Source organism: Salmo salar, chromosome 07, assembly GCF_965601325.2.
Source record: "Salmo salar chromosome 07, fSalSal1, whole genome shotgun sequence".
Lineage (NCBI taxonomy): Eukaryota > Metazoa > Chordata > Actinopteri > Salmoniformes > Salmonidae > Salmo > Salmo salar.
In genome coordinates, this window is record NC_138297.1 from 53364033 (window position 1) to 53378753 (window position 14721).

At 41.9% G+C, this 14721-nt stretch overlaps 1 protein-coding gene across 2 annotated transcripts; it reads right to left on the reverse strand.

The window, feature by feature from the left end:
- Positions 1-121: 121 nt before the first annotated feature.
- On the reverse strand, positions 122-12438 carry LOC106609510 (transmembrane 7 superfamily member 3). Of its 2 annotated transcripts, none has more exons than XM_014208412.3 (12): positions 12132-12438; positions 10398-10520; positions 8877-9027; positions 8267-8387; positions 6527-6698; positions 6212-6389; positions 5588-5674; positions 5076-5156; positions 3102-3254; positions 2859-2956; positions 2520-2682; positions 122-2405 (listed from the first exon to the last, which is right to left on the reverse strand). In XM_014208412.3, exons 3-12 carry the CDS (start codon positions 9025-9027, stop codon positions 2152-2154), a joined length of 1458 nt encoding a protein of 485 aa, XP_014063887.1. In that variant the 5' UTR covers positions 10398-10520; positions 12132-12438; the 3' UTR covers positions 122-2151. The 2 variants fall into 2 exon arrangements, with proteins under 2 accessions (XP_014063887.1, XP_014063885.1); XM_014208410.2 differs by having other exon boundaries at positions 10398-10552.
- Between the last annotated feature and the right edge of the window lie 2283 nt (positions 12439-14721).

Below are 14721 nucleotides of genomic sequence, written 5' to 3' on the forward strand. Positions count from 1 at the left end.
TCTTTGGAATGCACAACTTACTGTATGTAGACTGTAAATTAGACCTAATGGTTGCACCATGATACATCACAACTTCACTGATGACAAACTTTGGGACAAGAGGAGCAGAGAAACGAACAAGTGATTTTTAGGACAAACAATTTATCACATTTCTCACACAACAAAACAAACACTATAGACAAACAGCCCATTTTAAAACAAGACATGGCACATGAAAAGGTAAGTAGCTAAGAGCTGTAGTGAAAAATACTGAAAGGCAACCTTGACTTTCAAGAAAGCTTCATGAGTAATCTTAGTGCATAGAAGCATTTCCTAGTGTGGAATTTCAACAGTATGGCTATAATTTTACTATGTCGGCCTCCTCACACCCCTGTGTGTTTTGGTTTGGAAACTGAGAAAAGTAGAAATGGCCATTTCTACCTGCATTTCAGTCTTTCCCATCCTTGACATTGTAATGCTAATCATGAAAGATCAATAAATTCCCTATCAAATTTTAATTCAACATCCTGTCGTGTGCAAATGGCGAGGATTTACAAAATCACTGGTGGGATATTACACTGCATCTGAGGATACCTTGTTGTTTTGCACAAGAGGTAAAATAACCTCTTAAATTATCCACTTAAGTTTCAATATTACTGAACATTGAGGAAAAACTGACATTGGTCATGGAATGCATTAATAAACCATGTCATGTGACTGCAGGCAAACTCCTGTACGCATCATGAATGCCTCAATAAGCCAGATTTTCATACCAAATCACATACTGGGTGGGTAATGAGAGAGAAAGAACCTAAAGAAAAAGTCCCACAAAACACATATTGGACTACCTTAAAATCAGTGTTTCCCCTCGGTTCATTTAGCAGCGGTGGCCCACAAGACGCGCTTTTAAAGGGATAGTCGTTGGCTCAATGATTGGAGGTCTATGGGAACAGCTGGCAGGACATTGTGCTTACAATACTAGCAATGCACCCACCCAGCTACCCTTGCACCACTGCTAAAAAAAAGTCATAGGGGAAACACTGAAAATGCTTTACCAAACAAAGGCGGGCAATAGAGAACATAAACAGCAGGCCCACTTTAAGGAAGCGTTAGGCCAGCTGACAGAGCAATAGAGGCTGTGGCACTTGTCGTTTGCTCTTCCTGCAACTGCTCAACACTTCAGGAAATCCTGAAGGGCTTGGCAATATCACCATTTCCTATAATATCAGTGTTCAGGATCCACCTACACCTGCCACTTGTGGTTTATGATTTTAGAGTGCTATCAAACATGTCCATGAAATCAAGAGAGGATACATTTTAGGCTGCAAGTTCCCACCCATACCACTAAGTGTTCGATTTAACAACTACGTTTCGCAAAAAGGGTCCCCAAAACACATGCATATTTCAATATAAACCAAACTCATATTTCTTAAAAATGTAATTGTTCATATTTGTAAAAAGAAAAAGAAAAATAGTGGCCTCTAAATACACAGTTTTACAAAACATGGTGTAAAAGTGACAGTTTGCCAACGAAAATGTTGACAAAACATTAAAAACAATTTACAGCCATTGGAGCCAAAATGGGAATACCCAGAACTGGTATTAAGATAAACAAAGTATACTTACTTTTACACTAAAATGAATACCTACCTACCTACCTACCTACCAAATGTTGCTGTCAAAGCCATCTCAAAAAGACTGTCTGCATCTTACTGTTCCAAATGTTTTCTTGTGCTTTTCAGTGGTATTAAAACACATAAGTTGCCCATACCGGTATGCTGTAACCCTAGTTGTTTAAAAGGCACTGTGATGTACTAGGAGAGATGGTGCCCAACTATTTTGGCACAATATTAAGTGGCAGCGGTAACAACTTCCTCAGTACCGTCTAAGAACATGCAGCCAAATACCATAAGACTGAGGAAGTGAAACAAATCATGCTCGAAAATAATGCTTTGAAAATTCTGTGTGCACTTTGTGGCAAAGTTCTTCCCCAGGCATATAAACACTACCTTAATGGACTGTTACCATCATCAAAGGAATGAAAACATCCATAATCTGGAATGGAAAGACTCCAAACGCAATGGTGCTTCCCCTGTAGATAGAGAGCCCATGCCCCATAGCAACCTCCTAGTGGGGTGAATCAGTCTACCTTGCTGGGTAAAATGGGTGGGTTTAAAGGAGGAGGGGTGTGCACTCGCCAGCCGACTCTCTCCTGCCAGTCAGCTGTCGGGCACGGGCGAGGAGACGGGACGGGAGTGAGGACGTGTGGTGGCTTGGGTCCAGAACGTTGGTCTTGCGGCGCTCCCGCTCTTGCAGCCACATGAGATAAGGGCTGGGGGGGAAGAAGGGCCGTGTGCGTTCCCGGTAGAGCTGTAGCACGATACCAGACACACCCAGAACCACCCACACTGTGATCATGATGAAATCTGGAAGACCAAGAAGACAAAAAGATGTTAGGTTGAAAGGTCAAAATCAGGTGCACAACATATGGCCTGCCGCAGGTTAAATAAAAGAAAACTCTCTGAAGTGATTTTACTCACCAATGTCCTGGAAAGGCACATCAGTAAAGGCCTTGCTGAAGTTGTCGTTGAGGAAGCGTTTGAGAATGTTAAGGGTGATGTAGGAGAGGCTGGTATATATGTAAGCATTCACAGCCAGCACCACAGCATAGGCTCCAGCTACACCACACGTAGTGATGTTACCCTGCAGACAGACAACACCCACACAGCAATTTTACCCAGAGACTCCATTTCCATATTTGTCCTCCCAAATCTTTGAAAGTTCTAAGCCCTTCTTGAGTTTAAAGTGGGAGGGGACTATGGCGTTGAATTGGACAGCCACTGTAAAGAACGTGCAGAAGGGTAGGGATCAGGGCCTACCTCTCTTGGCCAGCGGACAAAGAAGAGCGGTACCCCCACCACGATGCAGCTGAACGTCACCCAGAACACCACATTTGAACGGAACACCTGTATGTCACCTGGGGAAGTGATGAGAATTTTTTTACAACTTTGTTACAATACTTTCTGTGTCATACAACATTAATCTGATTGAGCATTATCCTGCTTGAACTAGTCAATCAAATAAATAATCATCTGATGTAGGTGTTTTTTTGGTTCTTTTACCGACAGGCGTGAAGAAGACAATGGAGGAGATGAGGAACCCCAGCATGAGACCGACGACGACGACACAGGACATAACTGAGCCAAAGCGCCACCAGCTCATCACCAGGATAACTCCCCCCACTACGCCAATCACTGCTGTCAGCGTCAGACGGACTGCAGGGAGGAAACACAGACACTGCTGTCAGGGTCAGGCGGACTGCAGGGAGGAAACACAGACACTGCTGTCAGGGTCAGGCGGACTGCAGGGAGGAAACACAGACACTGCTGTCAGGGTCAGGCGGACTGCAGGGAGGAAACACAGACACTGCTGTCAGGGTCAGGCGGACTGCAGGGAGGAAACACAGACACTGCTGTCAGGGTCAGGCGGACTGCAGGGAGGAAACACAGACACTGCTGTCAGGGTCAGACGGACTGCAGGGAGGAAACACAGACACTGCTGTCAGGGTCAGGCGGACTGCAGGGAGGAAACACAGACACTGCTGTCAGGGTCAGGCGGACTGCAGGGAGGAAACACAGACACTGCTGTCAGGGTCAGGCGGACTGCAGGGAGGAAACACAGACACTGCTGTCAGGGTCAGACGGACTGCAGGGAGGAAACACAGACACTGCTGTCAGGGTCAGGCGGACTGCAGGGAGGAAACACAGAGTCTGCTGTCAGGGTCAGGCGGACCTCAGGGAGGAAACACAGACACTGCTGTCAGGGTCAGACGGAGAGGGAGTTGGAAAAATATCTTTATTTTTCATAGAGCTATAGAAGAATGAGAACCTGAGCTTCTGGCAGGAGGTCCATCTCAGACTGACCCCAAATAAATGAAAGCAAGTCCAGGAATTTCTTCAAGTCTAAACTCAACTGCTCTACAGATAGATTAACATTCTTTAATAATCTTTATACTAAACCATGTGCTCTTCAGCATGTTGGAACCCGTGCGCCAAATTAATTACTGGAAGTGCTTTTACAGTGAGATGTTTGTTCTACGCAGAAATGTGTTGTTTCACACTGAACTGTGTGTTGTGCACTGGGGAAGTTTCCCATTGCATCCTGGATGAGTTTTTGCACCCATCCATCAGCTCCACCACTGACCAAATCACATTAGGGTTTGAGTGTGTAATTCTGAATTCATACGCTCACCTCCATCCTCTATGACTAACACATATACAAGCCAACACTGACATCACCTTGCATATGGGGAGCACAAAAACCCATGCAAGCCATTCTAGGTTTCTCCAAATCAACATACACAAACTAACATAAGCATAAAATGCATACGTGACATGTTTTGCTCGGCCTTTAAGATGGCATGTGGGGCGGCAGGTAGCCTAGTGGTTAGAGTGTTGGGCTCCCCAAGCTGACAAGGTATAAATCTGTCGTTCTACCCCTGAACAAGGCAGTTAACCCACTGTTCCTAGGCCGTCATTGTAAATAAGAATTTGTTCTCAACTGACTTGCCTAGTTAAACAAAGGTTAAATGAAAATGTTTAAATAAAATATCACTTATCTCCATACTGTAACAACTGTACTGACTTTGCACTGGCTAATCTGATTGCATTTCCCAGTTAAGGAGACCAACAGGAGTTTTTTTCAACTGAGCTGACCTGATTGAATCCCAGAAAAACTCTATGCTTTCAGGGGGCACCGACTGGAGCTCCCAAATTAAAATAGGATAATTTTTGGGGAAAATCATATTGATATGGCATGACTATCTAGTTCACATTTGTGAAAGACCTGTGACGATTAATGCAATTTGTCTGGCCGCAAAGCCAGTTTGTATGGCTAATTTAATTCCAAAATACTGTATGCTTTGGAGACGCATTAAAATCTAGAGGGAGTACAGAGATAACTGAACAAGCATATGACCAAATAAATTGAAGCCAATGTTTACTATAGAAAAAAACACAACAGAATTAATATCCTTATCAACCTGGCTGACAAGGTCAACAATCTTCTTATGTTCATTTGAAATCTCTTGAACTTACTGTCATAGTCCAGCTTTGTAGTTCTTGTGATCAGGACAAAAAAAAGAAACGCTGCAAAGCCAAAGCCCATACAGAATAGCTCTAAGAGAGAGGAAGATGGAGAGGGGAACAAGGGAGGAAAGTTTAATACGGGAGAGCAACACAGTAAACACACATTTTCTAGCATGACATCTAAGACTGGTTTCACAGACCCAGATTAAACCTGGTACTGGACTAAAAACATGACCAGCGAAGAGTCTATTTATTATTTTTCTTTCACATTATTTTTGCCCATTATGTGGGAGAAACAGTTTACAAAAAGACCTTTAACATCCAGCCCATATTTTCATTAGCTGGCTGGCATGAACTTTAAACGAGAGTTGGCCTTTCACAAACCATAAATAACTGAGATACAGCTATTAGGGAGCAGCTATTTATTACTGGTGTTCTATAGGGAGGAAAAGCCCTGGACTTCTCAAGACAGTGATGTAGTGGAAAACTTGGTAAGTCAACACTTGTTTCCAACTACTCACCACATTTGAAAAAGCGGTGCCCAAAGAAGCACACGAAGAGGCCAGCTAAACCAGCGATGGTGAAGAAGATCCTTGTGGATATCTTCCCTAGAGGAAAAGAAAGTACATCAGCCTTTAGTCATTCTGTCTTTCCCCATAGTTGGTCTAACTTGTTGTTGGTCTAACAAGAGACTCTGTGTCGACTGTTTGTCTTTTTTCTCCTGCTCTGAAATTGCTTATTGCTCCATTACAGTGTGTTACTGTTGATGAGAGTTGACATATGGGTTCATAAGTCAGTTGCTAATAAAAATAGAGGCTGAAATCAGCTGACAACATATTCCCAGGGTACTGGTGTCGATCTTCCCTGGTCTTAAATGCATGCTGTCCTTCAAGGTGCATTCCATAGGATTTCCACAGAAATAGCCCTCAAGGTCTCAGCCAGAACGATTGCAGTACAGTAAACGTCTTCTGTGTAGAATGACATTATGCTCTCGTTCCACTCAGCAACAAGTCTCATTGAATAAGGCCCCGGGAATTCAGACAGGAATACTCATATCTTTGGAAATGTCTCCATTATAGACATATATTGACTGACGTTTCCCTGCAAAAAGACCCTTTTGACCCAGTGCTGGTTGTCCCACTTACCCAGAGTGTCGCAGCCATCCAGGGTGGAGGAGAAGCTGCAGGCATAGGTATGGACAGGGATATACGAGGAAGAGGTGTTAAGCACTGGGTCTCTGACTATGACAGAGTAGATGACACCCTGGCCCGGGATGGAGCTAAACACTACCTCTGTCTTGTCATTGGATGATAGTGTCATGATCTACAGGGAGAAAAAAAAGGAGAAAAGCTCAGCATACCATTACACCACAACCAGCAAGTTTACAGTGTACAATCCCAATCTGTATTTTTATACATGTCCATTTTGCACTACATTCACACTGTTATCTATCAACTAACCCTTTTCCCATGCTCTCTCATGGTCTGCACATTGGCCACACTCTGGATGCTGGTGATGAGGCTCTGCTCTGATAGGTCGCTCTCAGGCAGGAAGTACTGGTAGATATCATACCTCAGGCGCCATCGAGTGTTTTCACCTACTTCAGTGTCACAGGCGGGCGGATTGGAGCCCCTGAGGAGGTGCCAACAGAGGTCAGTTCACAATGGATTCTGAAAGTTTGCTTTAAAGTACGAATGCGCATTTAGGGAAACAGCACCACTGTTCGCCCCCCAGTGCCTTTGTTATTGTTTTGTTGATGAAAACAGAGCAGAGAAGAGTCCGGCAGCGAGGTAAAAAAAAAGTGCACTGCATATTTGGCTGTTCTATCGCGTGTACAGTGATGTCAGAGGAGAAAAACAGTGGTTGTTGTAATATCCTAAACGGACATGGCACTTTCACCTATTAAGGATTCTAGCTTTAAACAAAAATGTTGTCGATTTTTATATTTAAAAAATTCTACATATTTTTCACAATGAAATAAGATAGCTCAGAAGGGCCGTCACAAATAATAATAACACAGCAATATGAAACTGCAACAGAAAGGGCCGTAGTGGGTTTCTTTTTTTAAATACAATTTAGAGACTACGCAAAATAAGTGTCCCCATCACTTTGGTCTCATTCAAAATCTTTCAAAATCTTTGTGACTCTTTTTTTGTTTCGCCACAGACCTCCCCAGACCTCTTTGGTAGTTTGCTTTCTGAATCACTGCTTTTCAAAATCTCAGTTTATTTTGGTTCCAGGTAAATTTAGATACAGTTCAGTCTACAGACCACAGGCCAATGTTACATTTTAGCTGCTTGATGCACAACAGGAAGATTGTGTGTGTGTTTTCCGCTCTGCAGCCTGCTTGGCCCTGACAGAATTTTGTGTGTGTTTCCACTCTGCGGTCTGTGTAATGTGAGTGAGTAGGTACTGTATGTGGAAATACTAAAAGCCAGCACTTCCCATATCCTGGTCACCAGATCTGTTTGGGCTGTCTTGCCAACTCCTATGATCATTATCACACCATAGCCTGATTAACAGCAACAAAGTATTTTCTTTATTTACATAAGAAAATATCAATGATTTCCCTCTCCCAAAATGCTGAAGAGGTTGGGTTCCAATCACTGTACCTCGCCACTTGTGGGTAAATCTATTTTCTCTACTAAAGCACATTCCTAGCCAGAGCCCTGGCATTAAGACATTTCTTACTTTGCTTCCACCACAACGAAAGCCACACAAATGTAGGACAACACATAATCCACTCATAAGAATGCATTTTCTTTCAGTCACAGGACTATTTATTTGGCTAATTGTTGGCTTTTTACCAGGGTTAACTTTAAAATGTATAAATGTAACAGTTTAGCTTCCGTCCCTCTCCTCGCCACTACCTGGGCTCGAACCAGGGACCCTCTGCACACAACCAGGGACCCTCTGCACACATCAACAACAGCCACCCTCGAAGCATCATTACCCATCGTGCCACAAGAGCCGCGGCCCTTACAGAGCAAGGGGAACAACTACTTCCAAGCTCTCAGAGCGAGTGACGTCACCAATTGGGACGCTATTAGCGCGCACCACCGCTAACTAGCTAGCCATTTCACATTGGTTACATAAACAAAAACATATGCAGAGTGTGCCCTGCCTCACATTTGTTTGCAGTGAGACAGAAGTGATTAAATCCAAGACGCTCGTACATAAACCCTCTAGCGTGTTGTTACCTTGAATAGCCAATATTTGCAGGTGCAAAGCGGATAGTAGTCTCAAAAATGTTGTAGTGGAGGTAGACATTTGGGTCAATGTCCAGGTCAAACTCCAGATTACAAGCTCCAGGGACTGGGTCTGCAGAGAGAGAGAAAACACATCATTAAAACCAGCCAATCAAGTCACTGTTTTTTCTTGAAGTCCATTGACAGTGCAGTAGTAGCAGACTGTTGAGAGTTTGTACCATTGGTCTATGCAGATGGCCTACTGGTGACTGTGGAGAAGTTGTAGAGTGCAGATTACTCTACACAGATACAATCAGTTAGGTGGAAGACAAAACAGCTTTGAAATTTGTCCTCAGTTGACTATTTGTTTTGTTCAATAATCTAACTGACATACTTTGTTTGAAACGGTACTAGAACCTCTTGCTATTGTTTTGACATGGTATATGGAGTGGTTAAAACAATGGTGGATTGAGGGTGAGTAGTGAGAGGTAAAATATCCTGGAATGCTAACAGTGATGTAAGGCAACATACTGCAGCCCCTTGACAGATAGTGGGAGGCCACCTAAAACTTAGAGGAATTGGTGGATTATTTTGGGAAGTGGAGATGGAAGGGCATACATACCAGAGCTGGTGTAGGGGAGGATGACCCCAGTGCCGGCCACAGAGTTGCCATCAGGGGCCAGCAGGAACCAGGAGAACTTGGTCTGACCGGGGATCAGGGGTGAGAGAAGGCCTGAGTCCACCGCTGTTAGAGAGAGGCCCAGCCCTGGCATCTGCCCAAAGTAGTCAACCAGACAATCACTCAAATAGTCAGTCAACAACACAGCCCTAATCCATCCAACTCAGTCACCAAACCAAAGCCTGAAATCCCATGAAGACCTGTGTTCTAAAGCTCTAAGTCAATCTTTTGTTGATTTCAATGCACTGATTTGCCTGAAAGTTTCAGTTGCTCTCAATGTTCTATGTATCCTGGCAAATAATGTCTCCATTGTGAGTAACTCTAACGTAGTAGTTACCATATTACCACCATGTTATTAATGCTTTATTCAGTGCTGTAATGTAAAGTACTACTGAAATGTGCACAGACGCCCGGCTGACACCTAGCTGTAGGCTATACCTGCCAGATGGTTTTGATAGTGGAGAAAAAAAACGACTTGTAGTGATATTCACTTCCAGACGACACTCATTAACTGTCTATGCTGTGTTTGGTACATTTTCCCCTTAACAGTTGGGGACAGTTTTCTTTGTTGACTTCACTACAGTCAGAGCATGTTAACTGCTTTAGCCTATTCCCACCATGAGTTACGACTACTTTGAGTTACGACTACTTTGAGTTACGACTACTTTGAGTTACGACTACTTTGAGTTACGACTACTTTGAGTTACGACTACTTTGAGTTACGACTACTTTGAGTTACGACTACTTTGAGTTACTTGTGTTACGACTACTTTGAGTTACGACTACTTTGAGTTACGACTACTTTGGGTTACGACTACTTTGAGTTACGACTACTTTGAGTTAGTTGTGTTACGACTACTTTGAGTTACGACTACTTTGAGTTACGACTACTTTGAGTTACGACTACTTTGAGTTAGTTCAAAGCGTTTTCAGTAGAAAGAGGGAAAGGCGTTCACAAAGGTTTCCGTCAGCACCAAAGAGCTTGTGACCAGCCTAACACATGACCACAGCTCTACTCAGAGTGTCTGCAAATCTCACAAGACTCCGCCGCAAGTGGGTCACTAGAAATGGTGTGTGTGTGATTGGGTGATTGGCGATTGTTTCTTCACCAAACCCTTAGGATCTCTGGGACCAAGGCCAGGATTGGTCAACCTATCTTACCCTTGCCTCATGCCCCGTCTTCCTCCCATGATGAGCAACCAGTCTGGTTCCACATCATCTGACTTCCCTCCACAAGTCAGTGGACCGATCAGTGCCAATCGTGTGTGTGTGTGTGTGTGTGTGTGTGTGTGTGTGTGTGTGTGTGTGTGTGTGTGTGTGTGTGTGTGTGTGTGTGTGTGTGTTCGTACGTGTTTGATAGGGTAATAGGTCATATTGAATGAATGAACATTGACCTGAATTAGACTATTACATAAATCTATTTTACCCTGAGCATGTGTGTTTGTGTGTGAGCCAGTGTCTTACCCTGGTGTAGGACAGCGTAGCATTGCTGTGCTGTGTATGGAACTGGAGGGTGATAAAGGCCACTTCAGGGGGGATTCTGGAGACCACTGCCTGCACTGTCTCGTTCTCATTCACATTCACGTTCTGAAAGGTGTTGAACAGAAAAACCACCCGATCTGAGAGAGGAAATATATGTTACAGCATTATCCTCCCTGGCTATCCACAACCTGTTACTAGGTTCATTTATATACGGTGGTTCCTAAATTATTCACACCGTTAAAGATGAGCCAAAATGACTGTATAAAATCAAAAATTCAAATACTGAGCTACAGTATATTCTATGCTCAACAAATTTGGAAATGATATTGTTTTAAACTAATACAATTGCTCAGAGAAAGAGATTCTGTTTAACTAGTAATACTTTTTTTCTCAAAAAGGTAGTGGTAAAAAATATTGACACCTCTGTTTTCAATACCACTCATACCTCACCTTGCAAGGATAACAGCACTGAGCCTTTTTCTAAAATGTTTTATGAGTTGGCCACCCGTAAGTGTGAATGTCTTTCCAGTTCTGCTGTTCTGATTTCTGTTGACGGCCCACTGATAAATCTCGCACAGGGTGCTGTGACTATGTGGTTACGCCTGTGGTTTTGACAACATCATCCAGGATGTGAGCCTATCGTAAGTACATCTGAGAATGACACCTTTAATCCACAACATACACCCAAAACAAGGCAGGCCAGATCCTCATACAACACAACTATTGTAACTATTGTGACACCAAATAGACTACTGGTTGTGTATTACACATGCCTTTTCACTTTCTACTCTCTTGCTCCCCATCCTTTGTACAGCCTTGTGTCTACTTTTCTGGTCGCTTCTTTTCCATTCGTTTAACAAAAAACGTAAGCAGCCAATTCCTAATGCCTGCTGCTTTCTCAAGCATTAAATATGTCAATGGCATCCAACCTGTTCACTAGCGACCATTTCACTTGCAGTGTAATTAGCCCTACATTTCAATTATATGTAGTAGTAAAGTAATCAGATTCCATGAGAGAAATATCTATTTTTTAATGATGTGCATCCTGGCATGGCAAGAGTGGGTGTATACAATCAGCATTTTATCCTATGTTTAGTGTAGCATTTACATAGCCTATACAAACTGGGTATAAAATTGAGTGAAATATAAAACATATTTTTTTACTATGAACAATAATAGCCTTTTTTGAAATCCCAGAATAATCCCACACAACTATTTTACTGTTGAAGACATTGAATAGTGTTTTGCTTCCACTTTTCCAGCAACTAGTACAACTGTCTTCACTTCATCATAACCCAAACAATAAGGATGTTTAACTCCATTGTTTATTTTTGTTGATATTTGAGTCTTTGTAAACAAACAATGCCATTTCAAAATACAACTAGTTAACGTTAGTCCATATCATGGACTATCAGCCCGTGCATCCACAGTTCCATCTATGAATTTGAGTGGTTCATATTTCTCCAGCCTCAATGTGAAGACTAACTGCAACAATAGGTAACATCTCTAAACATAGGAATGGTTAACAATTCATTAAGTTAGTGGAGTAGATATCTCTGATTCAAAAAAGGCGTATATATCTTCTTCTTATAAAACAATAAGACGCTAGCTAGAGTATGATTGGCTTTCAGCCAGCAACCTTGATGATGTAATCTGAAAGTTATACAAATTAATCTATTGCCAATTGTATTTTAAAATATTGAACGCACTACTTACTTTCCACTTGTGCTACAACTCCATCACAGACCAAGACATATAAAAATATGTACATTAGCCAGGAGGACGGCATTTTCTTCAGGCCCACGTTCCTACTTCCTAGTCTGCTACATTCACTTGCAACACAGTTGCTGAGATATTCAAAGGCTACAGGCCAGCGCAACATAGTGTGGCTACAAATTCGTTTTCATTGCTGTTGTTGCTTCCGCGGAACAACTCCAACCATGTCCGGTCGCTCAAACGTACTACGAATGTCAACTGCTGCAAGCCACTTCCTTTCTCCAGGAGACGTCAAAACAAACTGGGCAGGTCCCAGTCCCTAGTCCTAGTGTGCGTTCCAGAGCGCATAGATTGTAACCTCGTGCTAGGTCTACATTTGCCAATCACTGAACAAAACAGCAACTGGGTGATTATGAAACCAGTTTTAAACATATCTGTAGCAAATTGAGTTACAAAACCATGATGTATCTGCAAAAATCAACTATCATTCTAAGGACTAAGATGTATCGTTTTTGGCAAAGTGTTTATTTTAAATCCATTTTTAATTTTCTACAGAATTTTGTACATTTTCATACCAAATTCTCATTACCGAAATGCATCCAGACTAAATTCTCGGGTCCAAAATTTGTAAACAATTTTACTTTAGAAAAACCAAACTTATTTGAATAAAACACAAAATATGTTGCTGTAGTTTGTCCATAAATCATAAAATGTAATACACGTTGACATTTACATTAAACTATCATATTTAGTTTTATTAACCCATGATGCATAGTCTAGAGTTGTAGCGGTTAAGTTGATATATTCATTTAAATGCCTTCAGAATGAGGTTCTTATTCTCAATCACCCACTTTACCTCACTTGACCTTCTCATTACCAAAACGGCTAAAACACTCCAACTGGAAAAAAGTCTGATATAATTGTATAGTTATTTTATAATTTAATTTATTTTCAGTGTTATGTTTAACTCAGGCTTTTTTATTTGGCGAGAAATGTGAACAAAATATTAGAATGGTATTGGTTTATTACTTTTTTGGACTGTTACGGTAATGAGAATTTTGTGGAAATTTTGATAAAATGCACAATATCTGATAAAAAAAAAACATAATAATAATTATGAAACAGATACAGTGCCCTCAGAAAGTATTCACACACCTTGACTTTTTCCACATTTGGTTGTATTGCAGCCTGAATTAAAATGTATTAAATGGAGATTTTTTTTAGTCTCTGGCCTATACACAATACCCCATGTTTTCAAAGAGGAATGATATATATACATACACTACCGTTCAAAAGTTTGGGGTCACTTAGAAATGTCCTTGTTTTCCATAAAAACATACATGAAATGAGTTGCAAAATGAATAGGAAATATAGTCAAGACGCTGACAAGGTTATAAATAATGATTTTTAATTGAAATAATAATTGTGTCCTTCAAACTTTGCTTTCGTCAAATAATCCTCCATTTGCAGCAATTACAGCCTTGCAGACATTTGCTATTCATTTGCTATTCTTGTTGTCAATTTGTTGAGGTAATCTGAAGAGATTTCACCCGATGCTTCCTGAAGAACCTCCCACAAGTTGGATTGGCTTGATGGGCACTTCTTACGGTCAAGCTTCTCCCACAACAGTTCAATAGGGTTGAGATCCGGTGACTGTGCTGGCCACTCCATTATAGACAGAATACCAGCTGACTGCTTCTTCCCTAAATAGTTCTTGCATAGTTTGGAGCTGTGCTTTGGGTCATTGTCCTGTTGTAGGAGGAAATTGGCTCCAATTAAGCGCCGTCCAATGGGCATGGCATGGCGTTGCAAAATGGAGTGATAGCCTTCCTTCTTCAAGAGCCCTTTTACCCTGTACAAATCTCCCACTTTACCACCACCAAAGCACCCCCAGACCATCACATTGCCTCCACCATGCTTGACAGATGGCATCAAGCACTCCTCCAGCATCTTTTCATTTTTTCTCCGTCTCAAGAAAGTTCTTCTTTGTCATCCGAACACCTCAAACTTTTTCCAATCAGCATCTCTCCAGTGTCTGTGTTCTTTTGCACATCTTTTCTTTTTATTGGCCTGTCTGAGATATGTCTCTTTCTTTGCAACTCTGCCTAGAAGGCCAGCATCCCAGAGTCGCTTCTTTACTGTTGACGTTGAGACTGGTGTTTTGCAGGTACTATTTAATGAAGCTGCCAGTTAAGGACTTGTGAGGCGTCTGTTTCTCAAACTAGACACTCTAATGTACTTCTCCTCTTGCTCAGTTGTGCACCGGGGCCTCCCACTCCTCTTTCTATTCTGGTTAGAGCCAGTTTGCGCTGTTCTGTGAAGGGAGTAGTACACAGCGTTGTACGAGATCTTCAGTTTCTTGGCAATATCTTGCATGGAATAGCCTTTATTTCTCAGAACAAGAATAGACTGATGAGTTTCAGAAGAAAGTTCTTTGATTCTGGACATTTTGAGCCTGTAATTGAACCCACAAATGCTGATGCTCCAGATACTCAACTAGTCTAAAGAAGGACAGTTTTATTGCTTCTTTAATCAGAACTACAGTTTTCAGCTGTGCTAACATAATTCCAAAATGGTTTTCTAATGATCA